Here is a 25,400-nt window from a genome sequence, read left to right on the forward strand (position 1 = left end):
GAGCTGAGATCTTGCCCCATTGCACTCCAGCCTGGGCATCAAGAGCGAAACTCTGTCTCAAAAAAAAAAAAGGGTGAGGTGCAGTGGCCCACGCCTGTAATCCCCGCACTTTGGGAGGCCGGTGTGGGCGGATCACCTGATGTCAGGAGTTTGAGACCAGCCTGATCAACATGATGAACCCTGTCTCTACTAAAAATAAAAAAACTTGGCCGGGCGTGGTGGTGGCGGGTGCCTGTAGTCCCAGCTACTAGGGAGGCTGAGGCAGGAGAATCACTTGAACCCGGAAGGTGGAGGTTGCACTGAGCCAAGATCGTGCCACTGCACTCCAGCCTGGGCGGCAGAGTGAGACTCCGTCTCAAAAAAAAAAAAAAAAAAAAATCGCCACTTTACTCCGAAGCCAGACTTTCAGGAAGAAGCTTATTTTCATTTCTCCATTCTTGAAAGTGGAAACCTCCCTTGCCCTGCATTCCTCTTTTCTATGAGTCCCTTGAGGGCGTCTCCTCTCTCCTCCAGCTGTCTGCAACCTGTCAGGACCCCACACAGAGCTCAGCTTGCCGGCAGGACCTGTGACAGCATGGACCACCCCATCCTCTGGAAATGCTCCCTTCACCTGGCTTCCAAGACAACTCCTTAGCCTGGGAACCTCAGGTCCCTACACCATCAACATCCAGGCCCTCGCCGAGCTCACCCAAACTCAGGCGACAGGTGTCTACCCGCAGGTGGCTCCAAATGCATCCTTTCCAACCCCAATCACTGCAATCAGACGTGCAGAGCCGCTTTTGGACATCTGTCTGGAGAAGCCCTTTAGGCTTGAAAGAGGGGATTCGTGATTGACTTGAGAGTTCCAGAAAAGGATTAATATACCAATAGTTTTTATTTATTTATTTTTTAGACGGAGTCTCCCTCTGTCACCTAGGCTGGAGTGCAGTGGTGTGATCTTGGCTCACGGCAATCTCCACCTCCCGGGTTCAAGTGATTCTCCTGCCTCAGCCTCCTGAGTAGCTGGGGTTACAGGCATGCACCACCACACCCGGCTCATTTTTTGTATTTTTAGTAGAGACGGGGTTTCACCATGTTGGCCAGACTGGTCTCAAACTCCCGACCCCAAGCAATCTTCCCTGACAGAAGCTCTGATTGAGCAACAGGGAGATGTTAGGGACGGGTAAGGGAAGTTATGCAATGGACCTGCCCAACTTCACCTCCCACCATCAAAGCCCTAGAGGTCAAGGGGCTCATCCTGCGTTTCTGGGAAATGCGGTGCTACCTGTCAGCCTCCTCAACTCCCTATGCATTCTGTGGCTGAATTCTGATGTCACTAGAGACACAACCCAGCACAGAGACCGGCACAGAGACCAGCACACAGGTTTCTGTGCCGTCCTCACCGCTGGGAGGCTGTGACCAGGCCTACTCCCTGAACATCTGGGGGTGTCTGCTCATCTCGTCTCGAGACACGTCTCTCACGACACATTGGTTTGGGATTAGGTCAAACAGAAAAAACAAGGTCCCTGGCACTGGGCTGACTTCCTCTCCAAGCAGCCCTGTGACAACCTGAGCTTGCTTAGCTCCTTTGGAAACCAGCAAATGCTGAGTTTTCTTGTTACCATCCAGCTTTCCATCATTCGGCTGTTTCTTTCGCCCTTTACATTCTGTACTTTTCATTTGCTTTAATAGATTCTCGTCCAACAAATCACTTGGTAGGCATTATCTCCTTTAAAAGGCCATGTTTCCAAAAGAACAACATGTGACAATGAACATTTAAAAATATTTACTCAAGTGACTTCGTTGAGAATCCCTGTAAGGTGTCTGGCGCGTGTTAGTAACAGTGCATCACTCTGTGGCACAGCGACTTCCTATCACTGCAGCACTCGGCCCCTGCTTTATGTGCTTTTTCCCCAGGTGATGGGATTTTGCACCAAGTGAAAGAATTGGTGATATTGAGGATCATCCATTTTTTATTACCTGGATTTCGGAAGTGATCAGGGTTTTGGACAGGCCTGGTGTGACTGTGAGATGCTGGGCTGTGGGGAAGTGTGATGTGATGTGGTGCTGTGCGCTCCGCAATCCTCCCGGAAGCAGCATCTCGGCCCCTGGGTGTGGGGGGCACGAGGCCGGCCCCAGGGACCCTGAACTTGCACAGCCCGTCAGCAAATTCAGGCAGGACGTGCGGTCGGTCTCACCCTGGGGTCACTGACCACAGGCCCGGTGGGTCCCTGTCAGTCTTAAGAACTTTTTCTCCACATCTGCCCGTGGCACCGTGGAGAAATGAAAAGCCCTGTCCTGACCAACTTCCCCGAGTAGAAAGTCGGGGTGAGCATCTTCACGTGGAGTGAGAAGACATCTGCTTCATGAGGCCAACGAAAGCCAGTTACACACACACCAAAGCCTTCAGGGCAGACACATGTTTTGTGCTTATTTATTCAGTTACTGCTTCATGCTGTAGAGTGAACCTCATCAACTACTCTCTAAATTCAGATGAAAACATAAAAAGTTGTCTGATAAAAGAACAGGCTTTACTCTCACAGAACACTTCCGACGCCGGATGGGAAAGAGGCTTTCCTTCCCCGCGTCACACGATGCTCCGGGGGACACCAGCATCCTAGAGTGTCCTGGAATATGCCCTGCCACCACCCACCTGGAGGCAGCATCAGGATCCCAGGGCTGAGGGCTCAGGTCCACGAGGCTGCCCCCATGGCAGACGCCAGGCGCAAGTAGTGGGCTGTCACCGACGCTTCTGACCAACGACAAAGCAGGGACTCCCTCTTCGGGTTCAGCTGATCTGCCAGAGCGGCTGTGAGCTCGGGAAACACTGTACTCCCGTGTGCCTGTTTATTATCAAGGCTGTGACGAGGACACGGAGGGACAGCAGGTGGAGCTGTGCAGGGTGAAGTGTGTGGGAAGGGAACCGGGAAGCCCCCCGGGTGTGCCACCCTCGGGGAATCCCCATGAGTTCAGCAACAAGGAAGTTCTCAGAACCCCAGGCCTCTGGGGTTTTATGGAGGCTTCATTACGTAGTCAAGAATTCCTGGAGGTGGGGGAGGGGAGGGCTACGGGTCCCCCACCTCCTATCACCAGGCTGGCTTCCCAAGCAAGCAGCCCCCCTCCTGAGGCTGTCCGGGAGCCACCACAGATGGCCTCATTAGAACAAAAGATGCTCCCATCACCCAGGAAATTACAAAGGCCTTAGCAGCTCTAGGTCAGGAGCTGGGGTCAAGGGGTCAAACAACAAATATGAAAATGCGGGCTTCTCCTAGTGCCCTATCTACAGGGGTTGTGGGAGTTCTGTCTCAGGGATTTAGGGCCCAGACCAAATTTGTTTCTTATCTCATCACGATATCACAGGCTGGTACCCTGATGACTCTCAACCTTTCAACTGACTTTCTGGAGAGAATTTCCCTCGTAACATCAAGGGCGCACCTAGCTAGGAGCGGGAGCTGGCGGGACAGGCGGACGGATGTGGCGGCTCCCTCGCTGTTCACACAGCCCGGGGCATCAGACGCACAACGCACAGGAGGAAGAGTCCGAGAGTTCTCCCAGCACCACCTGCCTTTCCCCTTCGTGCAAAGGCCTCATGAAGAAAATCCGTTTGACACCATGGGTTACTTTTACATTTGATATATCCTGAAGACATGAATTCTGTCTCTGGAAAGTGGTATCCTTCCTAGCACAGGCTTTTCAAAACCTGCCCCACTTGTTTTTAACCTGGGCTATACCATCAGTGTCATCTGTCTTCACTCTATTCTACCTCAATTGGTTGAAATTTCCTTATATTTTTCTGTAGTTCTTCTATACTTTGTATTACACAACGAACAACGTGAGGGTTTTTTGGTTTGTTTTTTGTCTTCTCCAAATGCTGAAACTATCCTTCAATGCAGAGGAGGCTGCAGAATCAGCAGACGCCCTGGAGCATCCCAGGGCTGTGCAGCAGCGCCCTTCCCCACCCTCCCCTCAGTTCCCGACTCGGGAAGCTCTGTCTGTGCCTTCCATGCAGCGGGGAGGAATCCTCACGACACCCATCAGCACACGCCACACCAACAGCGACCGAGGACGAACCACGCAAAGAACCAGCTCACGGATTTCGAATCTGAGATGCTTTTTATAATAAAGTTATGCCAAAAATACAGCAACAAATACAGAAAAATTATTAACAAACGTAGAAGCCCCAGATACATGTACAATAACAGTACAAAAATGTGACCAAACAGCTCAAGTTCACATTTAACACTTCCAATTATTTTTCATTACGCTATTTCTGTTTAGAAGAATGTTTTCCTTACATACAACCATGATCGGTCTTTAGTCCCAATCGTACCAAAATAAAGCTATACACAAGCACTGACTAGGTAAGGTGGGAAATACCCTGTGAGTTGCTCTGTGGCTTGAGATGGGACACATGGTCTCAAATGACTCTTATGCATGCCTTGCCTTAAGAAAGAAAAGTAATGTTGATGGTTTAAAAAGTAAGTACTTTTTGAAGCAGCAGATGAAATGTGTTTACTACCAGCCTAAATCAAAGAACATGGCAAGAGCAAGATTGTTCTTAGGAAGGAAACCATAAATATGGCATTTATGTAAAATCCTTGCAGCATCTGACCATGCTTTTATCTTTAAAAAAAAAAAAAATCCTCACTTTCCTCAGTATAAGTAGCAGTTTATTAATTTTTTTTTTTACGGTGAGATCGCATGGCTATGGGAAGCAGGTGATACATTTGTTTAAGAAACTGGGATGCCGACTAACGTGTAGTTTCCCAAGACTTTGCAGTCTCCATTTGTGGGTTTTTGTCAAAAAGGGAACCCAGCTAGAGGATTCACAGAGACCCTGAATGACAAGCGACATACTCGAAATCTGCAGCTCTCCTCCCGGAGGGCCCAGCGTGCCAGGAGACACGCTGCAGTAAGGCACTTACCTAGCTCCTTTGGATAGAAGGAAAGAAGAACTCAATCCAGGCAACATGCAAGTTTCAGTGAAGGCAGAGTTTTATGGGAATTTAAAGTCTTGCCTGTTCTCAGTGCACCCGTCAGTTACTGACATGTCAGCCTCAGAAACCGCACATGGCCTCAGGAAGGTCAGGCCCTCCCACCGGCGGGCATGCCATTGGCTCTTGATCGCTGATGGTCTCGATGATGGTCATATTTCACAGAAATAATGAGGAAAAGCAGGAGGGTAGCTCCTTGAATAGCAGCCAGAAGAAAAAAGTAATAGTTCAAATAGCAGCCATTAATATTACCTGGAGAAAACAAAAGGAAAGCGGCAGGTAAGCTGCACTGCTACAGGTATTTTTCAAGACTTTACTATTCAATCTGGTTCCTACTAAGGTTTAACTGGAATCATAAAAAAAGAAACAAATGTTTTCTCTGTAGTCCAAAATACACAAGTATCTTGCTTTCAAAACCACTGGAGAAGCTCCCTGAAGTTAGATACATCTCCAACGGGGGCTCCAGAGGTGGGCTCTCTTCAGCCCCCCACCTGCTCCTAGCAGCCCATCCTCTCTTTTGAAGGTAAAAGGAGGAGGTTCCCTGAGGAAACTAGAAGAAAGGTAGCTCCCCAGCACTCAGGAAAATCCCTGCATGGCCTGCAGAGACACATGCGGTAGTGAAGGGGACAGTGTCGATGCAGAGTGTGCCTAAGGCCACGTGACAACGCTGCAAATCAGGAGCAAGGAGACACCTTCCAACCCAGCCTCCTGTGACCGCTAACCCCCCACACCAGAACACCTGGGCAAAGTAAAAAAATTACCTTCCTGTGTTCTCGCCACCAGAAACAAGTGTTAGCCGGTCTGGTGTTATTTCCTTCCTGCCTTTTCTCAGGCAGTGTTCCTCCCTTCAACTACTTCAAGGGAACTGCCTCCAATTATAGTTATGATTGGCCTGGAACTGTATTGTTGAGGAAGGCAGACATGAAAGTAACAAAAGAGCACCTGACTATCTCCTTGTCGAATCCCGAGGTGAACATCTTTCTAACTTGGCTACAGAACTTGTGCGCTTTGTAGCATCACAGATCACACTATGACACAGCCTGAACATCGTGAACTCTGGATTCACGGCATGGGTCACTGATGGGAAACCACACACCCAACCCACCAGGGCCAGCAGCTGGGCAATGTGTCAAAGGATGAGATGAGCTGGTTTTTGAATGTCTTAAACATGTTCAGGTTTTAGCATCCTCAACCTGACACAAGCAGATACCTCCGCATACTTTAATACAAAGACTTAGGGCCGGGCGCGGTGGCTCACACCTGTAATCCCAGCACTTTGGGAGGCCCAGACAGGCAGATCACGAGGTCAGGAGATCGAGACTATCCTGGCTAACACAGTGAAACCCCGTCTCTACTAAAATACAAAAAAAAAAAAAAAAAAAACCAGCCGGGCGTGGTGGCGGGCGCCTGTAGTCCCAGCTACTCGGCAGGCTGAGGCAGAAGAATGGCGTAAACCCAGGAGGCGGAGCTTGCAGTGAGCAGAGATCGCACCACTGCACTCCAACCTGGGTGACAGAGTGAGACTCTGTCTCAAAAAAATAAAATAAAATAAAATAAAATAAAATTCATCTGGGGGAAAAAAAAAAAAAAAGAGTTAGCCTACACTGAATACCCAACCCAGTCCCAGGCACTATGGAGGCATTTTACATGCAACGTTTGCATCCCAAGCAGGCTGGACAGTGCAGAGGCTAAGGTCATGGGCCATGCAGCTCAAGTGATAAGGCTCTGAGATCTCTGTGCTCCGTTTCCTCATCGGTAAAAGGAGCAGCGTTTCAGAAATCGGCACTCGAGAAGGAGCCTGGACACGGTGAGGGTGCCAGCACCACGCACTACAGTCATAATCCCCCTTTCACAGAGGTCTGGAACTGTCCACTCTGCAAACTGGCATCTCTCCATCAGAGAACAGAGTTTGGCCAGCACCGGCTAACATCACCACTCAATGTGGAGACATGGGAACGACATGTGCGCAGAAAACGGCAGGACATTAGCTCATCATGACTGATCATCCAGGACACGTCCAGGCCAAGCCGAGTGTCGCCCTGTGCTCTCCACCATGGCCGTCCCTCTGTCTCCGTTCCACGTACATCACCTGCCACTGGCTGGAAGGCACTGCTGCATGTTTCCGCACAAGGTCACAGGTGCCTGTGGCCGGCAACATCACGAGGGAAGCGAGTGCTTTGGAATCGAGTCGCTCCATTTTCTGCTCCTCTTCAAAAACACTTTCTCATTTGTTTATTTTAAAAAGTGAGACTTCCTTTCTTCTGAAGATCTTTTTAAAGTTGGGTTATTCTGGCACTTCCTTTTTCTATCTGAACATATATCGCATGTTCAACAGTGCATTTACCAAATAAACACAATATAATATGCGTCGGGGCCGGGCGCAGTGGCTTATGACTATAATCCCAGCACTCTGGGAGGTTCAGGTGGGTGGATCAACTCAGGTCAGGAATTCAAGACCAGCCTGGCCAACATGATGAAACCCCGTCTCTACTAAAAATACAAAAAATTAGCCGGGCGTGGTGGCTGGCACCTGTAATCTCAGCTACCTGGGAGGCTGAGGCCGGAGAATCATCGCTTGAACCTGGGAGGTGAAAGGCTGCAGTGAGCCAAGATCATGCCACTGCACTCCAGCCCGGGCAACAAAAGTGAAACTCCATCTCGAAAAAAAAAACCCCACACATCTGTATGGTAAGATCTCACACATTTTTAAAGAATGCTCATTCACACTGATTAAAGAAGATAACAACTTCCTGTGTCTACTAGTAGATTTAGAAAGAGAGCTGCTAATATCCTGAATTCTACCAGACTAAACCTTAATTTTTTTTCAACAGATGTTTTACAATATTCATTCAGTCCTTGCGACTTACCAGGCTCTGTCCTGGGCACTCAATGAGGATGAAAGCCCCAGCTTCCTGGAGGCTGGCACTAGCTGTCACTGCTGTCCCAACACTGGCCTTTGACGCTACTGAGACGAGGTTGTCATCAAAGTATCAATGACATCATTTTATGTGCTTATTTTTGAAACACGAGTCTCCTCAAATGTACCAGTCACGGAAAACTTCCCAAGCTAAAGCTGGCAGGCCACGTGAACTGAAGGCTGTGCTGTCCTGCAGGAGCGGAGGTGCGGTCCGAGCCCGCCGGCAGACACACACCACGCCTCGTCAGAGTCTGTCTTACGGTGGCATTACACAGGGTATTCGGAAATGCCTAAGTCGCCTGGGAGAAAACCTCCCGTGCATTCCTGGGCGTCTTCACAGACAGAAGGATAATTACATAGGAAGACGGCAAACACTGGGGTTTTGACATTTGACAAGATAGACTCTTGGGCACTCGGGGAACGAGCACATCTGTCCCGCAGGCTCACAGGCAGGACAGGTATTCACAACAGCCCCACACTGCCAGCATCTGGGCACCCACCGACAGCGGCATGGATAAACGCCTTGTGACCGCTCATACGAAGGAGTGATACTCAGAAGTACAGGGGAGACACTCACAGATGGCAGTGCTAAGTGAAAGGAGACAGCCACAGTCCAGCACAGGACAGGACAGGGTAACCTGTGGGGGCCAATGCTGGAACAGCACAGGTTTACCTTCTGTGGGGGGCCGTAAACTAAGGAGAGATGCAAGGAGGGCTTCCAAAAGGGCCTCCACTGAGATCCAGGCTGCAAACACAGCAAGCTGCGCTTAAGATTAGAGACCTTTACTATGGTATGCACGTTCTCCCCAGCTTAAATAACACTAATAAAAGGAGCCTGCTGGGAGGCAGGCAAGAAAAAACCAATGTAACAAAACTCTGGGGACTCTCCCTTCACAGTCCTGTGACTTTACAGAAAGCTATTTCCTGTGCCAGTCACGAGATGCTGAGGCAGGGCCCAGGATAAGGGTGGCACAGACACCCCCGGAACCTGGCCTGAGAGCTGCTGCTCCTTCCAAGGCCACACAAATTCAGGGAGAACTCTCTCTGAGGAGTGGGCTTCCTGTGGATTTCCCATGTCACAGCCTTTATTTCTCCACCCAGGACGCCAAGGGCTGCTCGACAGATGAGCTCCAACTCTCCTTACTGGTGTGAACCAAGGAGGCTGCCATGCAGCTGAGGGGCACAGCCTGGGGGCTGCTGGCAAACACGCCTCCTTCATGGAACACTTTCCATTCTTGAAAACAACAGACAGATCCTGGCCCACCCCCAGCACACTCGTCCTGAGTGCACCAATGCAGGAAATCCACAACCAACCTGTCAGACAGAAATGATGAATGAAAGGTCAACTATGAGATGTGAAATTAAAGTAAGAATGAGGATTAAATGACTAGAAAGCAACGAGAATGACCAGCCAATCCTTTATGACACATGTAAAGATAAAACGCAAACCAAGAACCAGAATCTTCGTCTTCAGAGCTATGGACTTGGTCTTTCTTTGAAGTCCGTCTGTCCCATGTACCACAAGGGGATCTTACTCCTCGGGCTGTCCATCTTCAGGAGAAGGCGAGAACGAAATGCCAGCCCCAAATCCACTTGCCCTCTTCAGAGCAAGCAGCCCTGAGCTGGCCATGGAGGTGGCACCCACAGCCAGAAAACATCGGTGACAAGTATCCAGGAGACATTGGTGGCTTGGAGTTCTGGGCCTTACATTAGGACTCCACAGGCCTACACTCGTGGAAGGACTCTGGGAATTCTGCAGTTTCTGCAGAAAAGTCCCTAACCGTTCATCAGATTCTCAAGGGGATTTGTAACCTACAAGTGGTTAAGTACTACCAGACCAGAGCAAATGCCACATGATTATACAAGAAAAAGTAACGAGGTTGTTTTCATAAATAAAATATTTTTACAAAGGAAAAGAAAGAAGAAACCTTCACTTGCTGGGTCCATTTAAAAGCATCGTAAACCTGAAGAAAACAAAACTCATCTTTTATGAGTGGTTCTGGTCAACACTCAAGATGCCAACTACTGGTATTAACTGTAAAAACCCATTATCATTGATCATGAGTAATATGTTTATTTTTCAAAGTAACTTACTATCTAGCTTGTCTTTTTCATATCAGAAAAGGTACTGTCAGGAAAAGAAAATGAAAGTACACCACCAAGTGAAAGAAAGGGAAGCTTGGGGTGCAGATTCAGCTGCCTCATGAAGACTGCGCTGGACGGGGGTGGAGAAGGTGCCTGTCCGTCAAGGACATCCCCACAAGGAGCGGTGGGTGCAGCAGCTGCTCACCGGGCTGTGGTCAGGGCAGGCTTGGCCCCTGGGATGAGAAGAGAGACTTGCTTGTCTCTTGAAAACGTTCATGATGTAAGGAAAAAAAGCGATGCAAGCAGCACAGCGCGGTGCAGTGGAAGGAGCGGCGGACAGGCAGCTCGGGACAGGCTATCCACGCGAAAACACCTCCGTTCACTCAACCATCTCCTGAGCGCCCACGCCTCCCCTCACTGGCTGTTTTCAAAAGGGACAGGATGCTGGCTCTTACCAAAGTCTGTGTGGCTGCTCATCCATCCGATGGCTTTGATAGACACCAGCGCCAGCAGTCCAGAACCCACGAACGACCCGACGCCAGAGAAGAAAAAGAACAAGCCCATTATGGCACTCTGCATGGACTTGGGGGCAGCTGAGTACGCAAATTCCAGGCCTGAGGAAAGAAAAGGAAGGGTCGTTTTTGTGAAAGGGGAACCTTAACACATGGGATCAACGCTCTGGCCTAATATGGCAGAGGAAGCATGGGGTCTCCTAGGGACTGAGTCCTGCAGACACGCACAACCTCTTTCCTTACTAGTGATCAAGAAATCAACGGCTACAGGCCAACTGTTCATTCTCCTAGCCATTAGGACAATTCCTAAAAAATTCAATGAGCAGAGATGGCCGGGCGCGGTGGCTCAAGCCTGTAATCCCAGCACTTTGGGAGGCCGAGACGGGTGGATCACGAGGTCAGGAGATCGAGACCATCCTGGCTAACATGGTGAAACCCCGTCTCTACTAAAAAATACAAAAAACTAGCCAGGTGAGTTGGCGGGCGCCTGTAGTCCCAGCTACTCAGGAGACTGAGGCAGGAGAATGGCGTAAACCCGGGAGGCGGAGCTTGCAGTGAGCTGAGATCCAGCCACTGCACTCCAGCCCGGGCGACAGAGCGAGACTCCGTCTCAAAAAAAAAAAAAAAAAAAAAAAAAAATTCAATGAGCAGAAAGTTAAACTCCTCGCTCTCAAGCTTAAAGGTAACGTGATTTGTTGGCTCTTAGACTTTTGTGTTCCTTGAAGAGATTAAAGAAACAAATTTCCTATATTGTCAAGGAACGGGAGTTTGAAAACAAAGTACACACACTAAACTGGGAAATCTACATAAGGATTCTATTTCAAAGACAATACACTTTATCTTTTTTTTGTTGAGATGGAGTTTTGCTCTTGTTGCCCAGGCTGGAGTGCAATGGCACAATCTTGGCTCACTGCAACCTCCACCTCCCTGGTTCAAGCGATTCTTCTGCCTCAGCCTCCCGACTAGCTGGGATTACAGGAGAGTGCCACTATGCCTGGCTAATTTTTTGTATTTTTAGTAGAGGCAGGGTTTCACTATGTTGGCCAGGCTGGTCTCGAACTCCTGACCTCAGGTGATCCACCTGCTTCGGACTCCCAAAGTGCTGGGATTATAGGTGTGAGCCACCGCAACAAGGGCAATATACTTCAAAACTATTTTGGCAGGCCCATCTATAAATTTAGATTTTTATAACTAGACACGGAGATTTGTAGTGTATTCTAAACAGAAGTCCATTCCATTGTGATTTATCCCCTTTACAAATTCATTAGCCAATTCTGGATGAGTTTTCTAAAGTGAAAACCACCACTGACTACGACCCGCACATCCATCCACCTCTGCATATCACTCATTTTCTCTTCTCTCTCACTCTCAGCAGCCGGATAGATCTGCCCAGAATACACTTGTTCAACCACTGCAGGATCTCGCTAATAGGAAAAGGGAGGCCTGTGAAAACACGTTTCTAAAAATTAGATCTGCTTATTTATGTACATCTAAATGAAGCGCACTGAGATCTGTGAGCTCAGCCCAGCCACCATGGTGGCACGGCTGAGGGCTCCGCTGGGAACTATCCAACCACGACTGGTTTCTTCTTCTCTGTCCTGTGGCACTTATAGGGTAGTTAACAAACTTTCATGAAAATATTTTGCGATACTGTTTTTACACAAAGAAAGGAGAACCTCAGCATTGGTGTGTTTACTTAGCGATTCATATTCTAAACCACACACTGCCAAAAGCTACAGAAGTGCTGTGCTGTCCTCGTCTCAACATATTCCAACAGCACAGTGAGAACGCCAGAGCGCTCATGCTTTTGCCTGGACTCAGACACCTCCGGCACTAAAGGTCCTTACCTGCGATACTTGCAAATATCTCGCTGATCCCAATCAGCACGTACTGCGGCACCTGCCACCACAGTGACAGATCGGCCGCATGGTAGACGACGTTGCCAATGGTCTGATTAATGGTTTTCTCTTTAACAAGGTTCAGCCTTTTACTTTCCAAAATTCCTAGAATTCAAAAGTAGGTTAGTGTAATATTCATGTATTAACATTTAGAGTTAATCTAAAAATCTGATGTTTGCTACAAGACTTCATAGCGAACGTGATTTTGATGCATGAAAGGACCATGTCTAATCACAGCTTCCCCCAGGACTAACAGGCCCCCAGCCTTCAGCCTCCTAAGCAGGCTGAGTGGAGGTCATGCCATAGCACACCTATTTCACTTTGGCTTTTTACAGCATCTTATATAAAATCGGATGTCCAGTACGTTTCGTTTAATCCTCAAATATCTGGATTGCTCACCCATACCTCTTTTGTCTCTTACAAAGGGGAGTAGGAGAAAGTTAAATAGTCCTACTGTAGAATTAACAGTAGTGCTATTTTACCTAACAGCAGGTAATGTTGAAATGTTTTTCCAAACATAGCGATAGATCGAAGGTGATCTATTTATTTATTATTGTAACAACAAATGATGATGATAATGATGATGATGATGATGATGTCAGTTTCCCTGCATAGGGTAGGCTTAATCTTTGCAACAAAGTAAGCTGACTTCACAAATCAACCTCTGCTCTCAGCAGCACTGAGATCTCACTGCAGGTGCAGGCTGAGTTACTGGTCACCTGTCAAGTGCAACAGAAAGACAAGAGAAAAACAAGCAAGGGCAGCAGCTGCTACTCTATAAACAAAAATCAACCAATGGAAATAAAGTGTAAAAGCATCTACTTGCAGGTCCAAGTCCTTAGGTTAAAGACACCGCCAAGTTTTATAAAGAATTCTTATTGCAAATTAGGTCACAGGCCCTAATATTTAAAGTGTATGTAAACATTTTTAAAATGTGAGTATGAAGAAAGATCTGGTCAGAGGACAATGGAATGAAAATATTAAAAATGTTCCTTCTAAAACCTGAGCATGAGAAAGGACCAGGATATGATTCACAGGGCGATGAGAAGACAAACTCTGGAATTTCCACCTCAAATCTCAACTGAAATGCCAGGCAAAGTGAAAACATTCTCCAGGATCAAGGTAGAGAGAGACCTTCCAGCCAACCCACAGTTTACTTCCATCAGAAAACCTGCAGCCCCGCCCTGGAAGAGTGTCAAGGGAAACCCAATCCTTCTACTCTGCCCTCCATGGGAGAAACATAAACGCAGACCCAGGCAAGGACAGCAAACTATTTAGAGCCCTTAGTTGCTCTGGAAAGGGGCATCTGAGGGCACCTTAATCAGGCAAGGCTGGTAGTGACAGTAGGGACTGTCCCCAAATGACAGCCTTCCTCCCCAACAGGGCAGCTGACAGCAACCACGGCACTGCACCCCTAGCCCTGGCATCAGTGCCTTCAAACACCAAGAATGAACTGTGTAGCAATGGCCTCCCATGGACACCCAAGGTCCCCAGCTCCCGCCTGCTCCCCTGGGACCGTAGCTGACTGCAGCCACTCCTTGAATGGGAACAGAACCAATGCAACTCAAGCAGAAATTGAGATCTATTTTGGAAATAAACACGAAAGCTGAAAACCATTTCTCTCCTTCACAGGGAAGGAGAGCCTTAGGACAGCACACCAAAGTGTCCGCAGAGGGTAGGACAAGCCAAGGTTGCTCATGTGGACAGTAAGTAGATTTTATAACCTGAATGGGAAAGATACTACTACTGCTACTGGCATAGTTCTACCAGATAACTTGTCTTACTATTCAAGAAAACACAGACTCTGAAGACTAAGGATGAAAAAGGTAACAAAGAAACTAAAAGGACGTTGGCTTACGAGAGACACAAATGATGAAATCAAGAATTAGGAGAAGAGAAAATGAGAAAACAAATAAGCCTGATTATCGGTGAGGCTGTCAGCAGAGAGATGAGTAGCGGCAAAAGTGCACGCACAGCCGACACTGCGGAAACCAGGATTGGGACCGGAGCCCCCAGTCACGAGCGAGGCGGAGGCAGAGCCAATGGGGAAAGTGACCCTGTCTGGGAACAACTGAGAGCCCTGGAACGGCTGGGACAGGCGGAAAAGCAGCACGGTTCAGGCTGAGTGACAGTGGCATGGCAAGGGGGCACCCAGTAAAAACAAGCTTGTGATGCGATGCTGGATAATCAACACAGCAGTCAGGATAAATGAGCCAGATCCTTCAGATAAAAGTCACCTACTTATATCAGTTCAAAACACAGAAACAAAACTGAACATTACGGTTAATACACAGAACTAAAGCATAATATAACCCAAAGATTATAAATAAAAGAGGGGACAGGCCAGGATGTACCAGACAAGCAATCATAAAGGGAAGAGGTGACAAGAAAATACCAAGAAGAGAGAAAAAGAATCAAAAACCAACATAACCAATAGGTGCCATGTACGAACTGCTCCTTGCGTGATGAGCCGCTTTTGTTGACTGATTCACAGACAGCACCTCATTTGTTATTCACAGTAAGCCGGGGGAGAAATAACGCAAGCTCATTTGGAGATGAGGAGAATGAGACTTGGAGACAACTGGCAGAGCTGAGGCTTCACACCTGGCTCTCAACGATGCCACACGCGCTACCTTCCAACCCAACGGCTGTTTCACTACGGATGACACATCGTATCCACAGAGAAAACACAAATCATGAACTTTAATGCGAATTAAAATACCATCCAGCTGCTGGAATCTCACAGGAATACACTTCTTTTTGTCCTTGTCAGAACAAGTAGATGGGGAAAAAAAAAAAAATACAGCTTTGTTTGGCATAAAGTTTACAAACTACAGACACAAATAGAAAGCCAGGCCCCAGACCTACTTCATGACAACAAATAATTACTGAGGCCTACAACATGCCCGAGACGACTCGATGAATCGGACAGACACAAAGATCTGGGTCCTCGTGGAGCTCCGTTCTGACAGGCTTATGTTTCAAGCCCACATGGTGTTTCAGAAAGTGTTCGGACAGGACCTGTCTGTGCCTTCTGATTCACCACAGACCCACTGTGTTATTCTTGGACCATGCACTCATCCACATGGCTTCAGGCCCGCTGCCAGTGTTGGAGTTTAAGACTCCTGCTGTAAAACACCTAATTAATATCGTTGGTAGTATTACAATACATGAATCATCCTATTCACCTACAACACTTATACAGGGTGATATTTGGCCATAAAGGAAGCCGTGAAATCCCCAATGCAAGAATTATAAAAGCCATAATCTCTCCTGACTCAACAAAATTTGCCATCATTAGCAAAAGTATAAACAAAAACATCAATATTGTAAAACTTAAAAATTCTCTGAAATTAGTCTTAGATCAAAAAGAAAACCAAAACCAGTTTCAATATTCACAGAAAACAAGAGAACATTATAACAAATCAAAGCACACGAGAACTGACCAAAACAGTAATAACAAGCAAATTCATAGCCTTAAATTATCTTTTCATTATTAAATAGACTAGAATAAGTACAAGTGAATGAAAGCCAGGCACAGTGGCTCACGCCTGTAATCCCAGCACTTTGGGAGGCCAAGGTGGGCAGATCACAAAGTCAGGAGTTTGAGATCAGCCTGGCCAATATGGTGAAAGCCTGTCTCTACTAAAAATACAAAAATTAGCCGGGCATGGTGGCAGGCGCCTGTAATCCCAGCTACTGGAGAGGCTGAGGCAGGAGAATTGCTTGAACTCGGGAGGCGGAGGTTGCAGTGAGCCGAGATCGCGCCACTGCACTCCAGCCTGGGTGATGGGAGGGAGACCTTGCCTTGAAACTGAAAAAGTTATCAAATAAATTTCCTCTCAGAGAGGTAATGGACTCAAGATGACTTCAAGCTAGACAAATGCTTGGAACTCCTTGAGAACAGAAAGATAATTATTGTCCCCTTAAAATACTCTCCTGCCTACAGAGAAAAAGAGTACACCAACTCTTTTTAAGAAGCTGTATCACCCCACCAAAACCTGCCAAAAACAACCACAGACCAAGGCCAATTCTAGATACAGATGCACATGCGCTCAATGATACAGCAGCAGAGTCAGGTCAGATGATCAACATAAGCCTCTTTTAACAAACAGGGTTTGTTTTCTAAAACGGAGGAACAGTTAAATATCAGGAATCTAATACAATAATATAAATAAAATACATGAGAAGCCAAAGGTAGCCGGGGAGAGATGTAATTACCCTTGGATACCAAAAAAAAAAAAAAAATCCAACATTCATGCTGGCTAGATGTTTAATGTCACCACAAATACCTACTTTAACAGGCAATGATAAACTTTCAACTTAACTGTGAGCTAACAGTGGCAGTCCCATTAAAATCCAGGATGAGACTAACGTTGAATCAAAGAAAAAGAGAAAGAAAGAGAGATATAATTATTACAAAGACAGAAAAAGAAACTATATCATTTGAAGACAAAGAATGATCATTTGAAAACAGTTCACTGAAACTCACAGAATTTTATAAAATCCCATATATGAGGAACCAAAAATACATAAAGTAGTTAGGAATAAACCTAACATAAAAGGTAGAGAACCTAAAGAAATGTATAAAACTTTCCAAGATTCCGTAAACAAAATTATAGGGAATTTTTTTTTTTTTTTTTGAGACGGAGTCTCACTCTGTCGCCCAGGCTGGAGTGCAGTGGCACGATCGATCTCGGCTCACTGCAACCTCCGCCTCCTGAGTTCAAGCGATTCTCATGCCTCAGCCTCTGAGTAGCTGGGATTAAAGGCATGCGCCACCATGCCCGGCTAATTTTTGTATTTTTAGTAGAGATGGGGTTTCAGCATGTTGGCCAGGCTGGTCTCAAACTCCCAACCTCAGGTGATCTCACTCGCCTTGGTCTCTCAAGGGAAAATCTTTTAAATGGGAAAAAAAAATCCATAAGCTAAGAGATAAAAATCTGAAATCCTTAAACAATCATGATCTATTATGTAACAACACAAAAAAGAAAAACCTATTAGAAAAATGGGTACAACACAAACTGTACACAGAATATAACCGTGTACAGTTATACTCCATGTGGATCCAGGTAAACCATGACCCAGCTAAGACGATAGAGTTTGAAAGTTTTGGGAAAGAATCTTAAACATCACTAATAACATATGTCAAAACAATAATATACCATTTTTCAACCTTCAGCTAAGAAAAGATTAACAGAAAAAAAAAAATCAGTACTGGCAAGGATGACAGAAAACAAGAATTCTCACACACTCCACTCCACCACTTTCAATCAGGTAAGTTACCCTCAGGAAACAGTAAGACAAGAGCATACTAGCTTATGTAAAAGAGTGACAACATGGTCTTGTTTGAAATAAGAATAACCTGGAATCAAATGCCAGTTAAGAAGAGTGCTGGTTTTTAAAAACGATTAACATTCAAACACGGAATATGGTCTAGTTGTTAGAAAGCACAATTTAAATGTGTAACTACTGGTACGGGAAGATGGTGAGCACACAGAACACAAAAACAGGTTCTAAACTGGGAGGAGCTCCACCTCTGTTTTAAAACAAGTAATTCAGCCATACCCAGAAAATGTTCTAGAAAGACACAGAAACAGCTGCAGTGGTCCCCTCTGGATGGGGGGTTGTGGATGAACTGAAGCCTCCCTTTGGATCTATTTTTAATGACCATAAGTTGACCATATAATAACTTTTAAAAACTTGCTGTAGACCAGTGGTTTTCAACTCTTTTCTAACGAAAGCTCTGACCTTTTTCCCAGAGAAAGGTTCTCGGTTGATTCTGCCTCAATTTCAGGATGTGCATCCGTGCTCTGAAGCCCAGGAGTGACTCCTGCCCTGCGGTAGCTGTGGTGAACACAGTCCCAACGACACAGAAAGTGGGACGGAGCAGATCAGCGGACGGAGCAGATCAGCAGGCGGAGCGATCCAGGTGGACCACCACCCACCTGTGATGACGGAAGGGCCTACAACCTTCCCACAAGACAGTTCAGCTACATATACCACACGCCTTCGTGTCATACAATGACTACACTTCTTGGGATTTAAGAAGGAACATAAGTAAAAACATTTCACTATAATGATTACTAAAACAGTGCAAACTAGACGCAGCTGAATGTGTCACATGCAAGATTATTAATGACACATTAAGTGATTTTTATAAGCAGGTTACAGAGGACAGTATAAACATGTCACACATCATGTATTTTTATAATTTTTCCCATGTATTTACATAATGTTATTAGTGGATTTCCTTGGGTGGTGGAATCTTGAGAGTTTCTAACTGTGTCTGTGTGCGCGTATATTTTATGTATGCGTGTGTGTATTTTACGGCTTATATGTCTTTTGGTCCTCTTTTTGCCATTAATATGCATAATTTTTGTCATACTTTCATAGCTTTTTTACATTTGATTTTTCTTAATCAGGCTCCAATCAGCTTACACCAACAGGACTCTGCTTTTGCAAAACCATAAAAGATGTATGTGTACAGACACACAAACAAGACAGACACCAAAATATCAGTAGCAAGCAGTTCTAAGGACATTACAGTGGATCTTTATTTTCTCCTTTATGATTCTAAGGTTTCCTCTTCTCCAATGCGCATCTTTTTACTCTTGTAATTTAAGAACAGAAACACATTTTTTTAAGGGGAAAAATTAAATCTAGCAAATTAACATACTTTTTTTCTTAAGCTGAGCAGAAGCCCCTTGGACCTGCCCAACTTGCATCTGAACATCTTTAGAGAAAAAGCGGCCTCCACCAGGTATGGCACTAAATGGAAGACCGTGATTTATTATGGGGGTAGGTGGTAAGCTACAAGCAAAATTAGGGTTCTTTCCCATGAAAATTTTGGTTTGCTATGACGGTTTCAAGTCTCTACTCAAAGACCATTAACGTCCCTAAATAATACTCACTAGAGCTGGGAGTAAAATCACATCAAACATGGGCAGGTGTTTTATTAAATTTAATAGACTGTACTCATGTCAAGTTACAAGACATATGTAACTCTTCCCAACTACCGGCAGGTAAAACTTCTTTCCAACACTGGGTCACCCGGGAAAGAAAGCCTTTTTCAGAACACACACACGCTGCGAATTTTCCACTTCTATGTCACCAATTCAGAGGCTCTGGTGCTGCTGCAGTCACACCAGGTCAGAGCCCATGCCTCATCACAGGCGCCAGCACTCAGTAAGGCAAGCACTGTGCAGAGGCTGTCTGACTCTGGTCAGAAAGTGCTGGACCTGATCTATTGTGGATTTTGCTAGCACTTTTTTTTTTCTTTTTTTTGAGATGGAGTCTCACTCTGTCGCCAGGCTGGAGCGCAGTGGCGCAATCTCAGCTCACTGCAACCTCTGCCTCTCGGGTTCAAGTGATTCTCCTGCCTCAGCCTCCCGAGTAGCTGGGACTACAGGCGCCTGCCACCATGGCCAGCTAATTTTTGTACTTTTAGTAGAGACAGAGTTTCACCACATTGGTCAGCCTGGTCTCAAACTCCTGACCTTGTGATCCACCCGCCTTGGCCTCCCAAAGTACTGGGATGACAGGTGTGAGCCACCGTGCCCTTTTTAAAGACAGAACTGAGGGAGCGCAATGGGGAAATCTCAACAGTGACTGGTCTGGCACTTGTATCCTGCACAAACACATATAGAAACCACCAGAGTGGCCTGCATGGCTCTCAAGGCAGCCCACAGAAGTGATTCAGCCATTTATGAAACTGAAAGAGAGGATGTTAGGAAAGAAGCCCAAACCAAGTATTTACTGGAAAAGCCTCCAGAAACCAAGGAGATCTCCTTTCCCACAGGGAGGGAATGAGGACTTCCTTCCTTGGCATCAACCAGTGTGGTGATGGGGCACAGAGAAGGCACTCCAGCCCCAGGGGGAGAGAGAGGTCTGAGGCCAAAGCTGAGCCTGCGCTTTAGGGAGGTAGGACAGACAGGCAGACACAGTCTCCAGTGCAAAGACTTCCTGCAGACAGCCCTTCTGCGTGTGCACTCTGCTGAACTGCAGCCTGCAGCTAGAGCCCTGCGGTAATTCAGTTCTTCTCTGCCTATGCTTATTTCCCCATGTGCCACAGCTCTGGAAAAGAAGCTGAATTATAAAGAAGGCACACAGCAAAAACTTCACTCAGACACGACCTCACTTTAATTATCTATTTGAACAAAAGAAAATGCAATAGTCTTCTAAAATGTCCCAGTCTCTAGAATAGAGATTTCTTAAGCCCAGGGACTAATTTCTTTAAATCTATTAAGTACTATATCAATATGTTCAGTCTGGCAAAAGTAGATGAAGGCTGCTATGAAGGCAGCATTGTTTGAGAATATTAAATTCCATTTCAGCAGCGCTTAACACTGAATTCCTCATAACAGCAGATAATATACAGCTGGTTCAAGAATATCAACTTTTCTTATTATGTAACTAAGCTGTTTTATCATTCAACAATTTTCAAATATTAATGAAGGGAGAACTCCAAAATAACTGAGAAAGTCAGCGGTACCCAGCTTTATCAGCAAAGGATAAACAACTCATTTCAGCACATACAAATTACGAAAACAGAATGGAAACCCTCAAAAGGGTAACTCTCCTCATCTGAGTTTAGAGACTGAGGCATTCGTTCTTATGAGGTTTATTTGTACGGGGAGGAGATGCTGCCCATGAGCCTATAACAATCTAGAAACATTTTTGTCACCAGAAAAATGCACACAGAATTTTACATAAAAAATTCAAAGGACTCACAGACACCCTGACACTTGTTAATAAACCAAAGGTTAGTAATCTGAAGGTGGAATTCTCATCCTCGAGAATGATATAGTACCTTTAATTTACACAAATTCATCTGTTCAGCATTCAACAGCCTAATTCTAAACCAGAAGGTAGAGAAAAACCTCCCTTTAACTCAGTCCAAAAGTCCCTTTTCAGAGCAACCCAATGGTTTTAGTACCAGAAGAAAACTGACATATTCTTAGGAAAATAATCTTCAACTTATTTTAAAGTTTAAAATAAAGGATTAGTGCTGTAAAATAACTGATACACATCCTCTTTCACAGACACGCACTTCCTGAACAACCTGGGGCATGACTGGGCGTCAACACTATATTCTGAATCCACAACTGCCGAAGTGGGGCCTGAGGAGGAACGGAGCAGAATGCCTCCTACCTGCAGCAAAGGCTGAGCACATGACAAAGAACATGCCCACGGCGATCCTCTTCAGGGAGGATGGGAGCAGGCCATTTCTTCTCAAAATGGGATCCACCAGTTTGTCCTTCACAGGGATGAGCAGGAGGATGAGCACAGCATCAAACATGGTCAGCCAGGCTGCAGGGAGCTGGGGTGAAACACGGGAGGAGGCGTTTACTCCCCGCAATACACCACTCGTCTGGAGAACCAACATCTCAATGGGAGAAATGCATGTAAAGTACAGTTCCTCTCCACAAGGTACAGCCTCTTCAGTTTAGAGACAACGGAACTGGGAAAAGCTTCCTTTCTAAATGAATCTGCATTTGCTTTTCTGTGCTTTGAGGGGAAAATAATCAGGTGAAAAATACTAAGTAACGTTGAACTGATGTCAGTCAACCTAATCTAGTAAATGATACAACCAACAAAAAAATATTCTCTAAAATAAGTAAAAACTCTATTTCAATAACAAAGGTTTTTGTTGGTGCTGTTAACATTTATAAAACATTTACAGTTGGTAGAAGGAATCCATTTATTACATAAGCCCAAAATGACAATTTTGAGATCATTACAATTGTTCTTACCGTGTGAGGAGTGGTTGTAATATTTGAAATTTCTGGAATCCTCAAATGAAGACTCTGTAAAACATACGTTGTCTGCATCTAGGTATAAAAAACAGTATCATTATATGTGAACCAACTGTGCCCTCAAACACTGTAAGCATCCTGCCCCTCCCCTAAACTAGGCTCTGAGATGCGACAGTAGTGACTCCCAGAAACAGACAACGGCTCAAGTTTGAAAACAGACAGGTCAATGATTTGGTCACTGTAAAGTCCTCTGGAGATCAATTTTGAAAAAGAACAGCCAGTTATCCAAAGGAGAAATTACATTAACAAGAGGCGCCTGGAAAAACCAGAAGCATACCTGTTCTCAGCTTCTTTTTCAGAGAGGCTTTAAACATAGTTAAAGCAGCCAAAATGACTCCATAACTAAAACCAAAAATGCCAGGATTCTGTAGACTCATGGAAAAAAAAAAAAATCTAGTCCTAACTACTTTAAACATGGCCAAAACAAGTGCTAGGCTAAGACTTCATAGGAAGATAAAGGAAATTAAACCTGTTTGTCACCACTCACTTGGAAATACACTGTCCAGTAAGGTATCAAAGCCAAGAAAACAGGGACAATCTTGACCAGAGCTTTCACATCTTCCACTTTCTCTTCTGTAAATGGCCCTCCATGAGACATCTTACATGAATCAAACAGACTTTGTTTAGAAGATTGCTGAAAGACTCCAATGCCTTCACTTTGGGAAATAAAATGAAGGAATTAGTTTTCTTCCCCTCCCAGCAATCAATTATTTGGTCACAAATTAAGTTTGGAGGTAAGAAACCAGCTCACTGTATCGAATCTGCTTCAACTCATTCCATCACTTACTAATTGTACACACCAAACACAGCTCCCTGAATTATTTCTAAATGTCACAGAATGTACTGAAACAGCTGACAAAGGGACTTTCTAGTCAAAGTGCAATTGGGCTACTGTAATTCTAGCGTGGCCGGAAGATCTGTGATGACAGTCTGAACCATGGCTGAGCTCAGCCCCAGTGCAGCTGCCGGCTCAGCAGTCTCCGCGTGGGGAGAGTCTGCAGCTCCACTGACACTGGGAAGGACATCAGCTGCGCCACTGGATAGCATATGAAAAAATGCACTGGATTGTGTGAATTTTTAATCAGCTAATCTATCAAACATCAAGACCTGACGGCCAATACCAATGCTGTGAATAAAACCCTGCTGGTTTAAACTGAGTCACTGGCAGGACAGAGGCAGGGTTCTATTCTTGGAGGAAAGCTGTCAGCTCTCGGGTTAAGGAAGAGCTGAGGGGGAGGGCAGCGCTGGTGGTGATGACAGGAGGATGTCCCTGGCTCTGTCCTAGGACAGCAGGAAATGGGGAGTGCCCAGTGCACCGCGTCCCTACGTCCTCCCTCATTAACCATGTGGTGTTAAAACTCTTCAGGGTCCCATTGCACAGAGGAAGATGCCTGGGCACAGAGAGTGAGAAGGCTGCCCGAGGTATGGCCAGGACTTGGACCCAGGCAGTCTCGGCTTTACAGCCTGAGGCCCTGACCCCTGCAGGACACCACTACCCCTCCACTCCCTGCCATTGCCCTCATATCTGCGGGTCATAGCAGGAACGTGGACCTGGCATTCCCAGGTACTTGTACTAACGAGTTTCACTTACTCCCTCTGGGCCCGCTTCATTATTTAGAAGATGAACAGGCCCCATTAGACAGCTCCGCACTCTCTCCCAGCGCCAAAACACTCTAATGGGGAACAGGCACCAAGGATCTCAGGGGTAAAATGGGAAAACAAAGTGCACACTATTCTCTAAAGCCAAGAAGTACCAGGAGAGAGTTAGACTGTGTTTAACTGTGGGAAGCCAACAGAAATGGCACCTGTCAGTTTTCTAGATTATTAACTCATGTCCCATTTTACTATGGTGCCAGTATTTTAAATTCTTTATCTTATAAAGCCAACATTTTAAGTCTGGACATTCAGAGTGGGGAAAAATAAAAGCGCTGAAAACTATAACTTAATATTTTAGCCAAATTTTGGACAAGAAAACTAAGTTCGATTCAACAAATACTGACTGAGTACCTGCTGCAGGCCTTGCATTGCTCTACCTGGGGGCTAAAGGAAAGAGCTCCTGTCCTTACGGACTTAGTCTAGTGGGGGAAAATAATCAGACACAAAAACACCCAAAAGTGAAAATAAATTCCAAAGACATTATAAATACTTTCACTTGAAAACATTAACTTCTTCAAGTACTACTTTTTTTCATAAAGGAAATTAAAAGTCCTTTTGTACCTAATACAGATACTATCAGTGGTTTACCACATCATATTAAATATGTTTCACTAAAAACACTTAAACAACAAACAACAAACTCATTTTCACACAAAGCATTATTCACATGGGTTACTGGTTATATTACTTTAGCTTTACATAATTAAAATATTTAAAAGCTGTGAAATCAATATGCATCTGAAGTTTTACTGGGTTATACATATTGTTAGGTGCACTATTTTGCAACACACAAGGGTCCAACATGAAGCCATGGGCACAAGTGACACCCGAACACCCACAAGAGCCCTCTGCTCCTCCCCACAAAAGTTGACAAGCTCGTTTCAGGACGCCTGTGCCCAAGTCTCTGTGAAGGCCACACGTATGTGTTTGTATTCTCCAGGAAGAGAGTCCACCGGTTCTCACGGATTCCCAAAGAAGTATGTATCTCAAAAAGCTGTAGAACCATTTCTACCCTGGCCTGATGAATTGAACCAATGTGCCTTCATTTCTCATTTAATAGCGAGTACTGCATTATCTTCAAGACACAGATCGCCCTGGATGGAAACTGAGATTGGGCCAGATGAAATTAAGTGTCACGACTGTAAAATGCTGGGTATGTCATGCTTCCTCAGGCTTTGGAGGCCCAACTTTTTTAAGGCACCCTCGTCACAGTGGTCACCACTGACAGGGCCCTTAGCGTGTGCCTGGCACCCTGCTGAGGGCCTTGCACACATCACCATGCTCAGGCCTCACAGTGATGCCATGAGATGAATCCATCTCTGCTGTACAAAAAGGAAAGCTGGGCTTCACCAGACCAGTAACCTGCCCAAGGTTACAGAGCCAGTTCATACAAACAGCAGAATTTGAGAGTTCCTCAGACCATCAACTTTTCTGTAAGCTAACCCCTGCTTTTTTCCCCTTATTTGTGCCCAAGACGACTTTCAAAGACAATCCTAAGAGGAAATTAGTTTCCTAAGTAAAAGTAACTTCAAACCCACTCC

General features: G+C 45.6%; 1 protein-coding gene across 2 annotated transcripts in view; it reads right to left on the reverse strand.

Moving 5' to 3' along the window:
* Positions 1–4,070: 4,070 nt before the first annotated feature.
* SLC15A4 (solute carrier family 15 member 4) overlaps positions 4,071–25,400 on the reverse strand; it is a 32,854-nt gene continuing 11,524 nt past the window's right edge. Inside the window, exons 3-8 of one of the 2 annotated variants that reach the window (XM_031650925.1) lie at positions 22,691–22,801; positions 22,141–22,218; positions 21,539–21,707; positions 12,335–12,490; positions 10,431–10,589; positions 4,071–5,225 (exon numbers count right to left, since the gene is read on the reverse strand). In XM_031650925.1, the coding sequence (XP_031506785.1) occupies positions 5,065–5,225; positions 10,431–10,589; positions 12,335–12,490; positions 21,539–21,707; positions 22,141–22,218; positions 22,691–22,801 (834 nt within the window). In that variant the 3' untranslated portion in view covers positions 4,071–5,064. The remainder of the gene's footprint in view (positions 5,226–10,430; positions 10,590–12,334; positions 12,491–21,538; positions 21,708–22,140; positions 22,219–22,690; positions 22,802–25,400) is intronic. The other variant, XM_031650924.1, reaches the window with a different exon arrangement.

Source organism: Papio anubis, chromosome 9 (genome assembly GCF_008728515.1).
Source record: "Papio anubis isolate 15944 chromosome 9, Panubis1.0, whole genome shotgun sequence".
Lineage (NCBI taxonomy): Eukaryota > Metazoa > Chordata > Mammalia > Primates > Cercopithecidae > Papio > Papio anubis.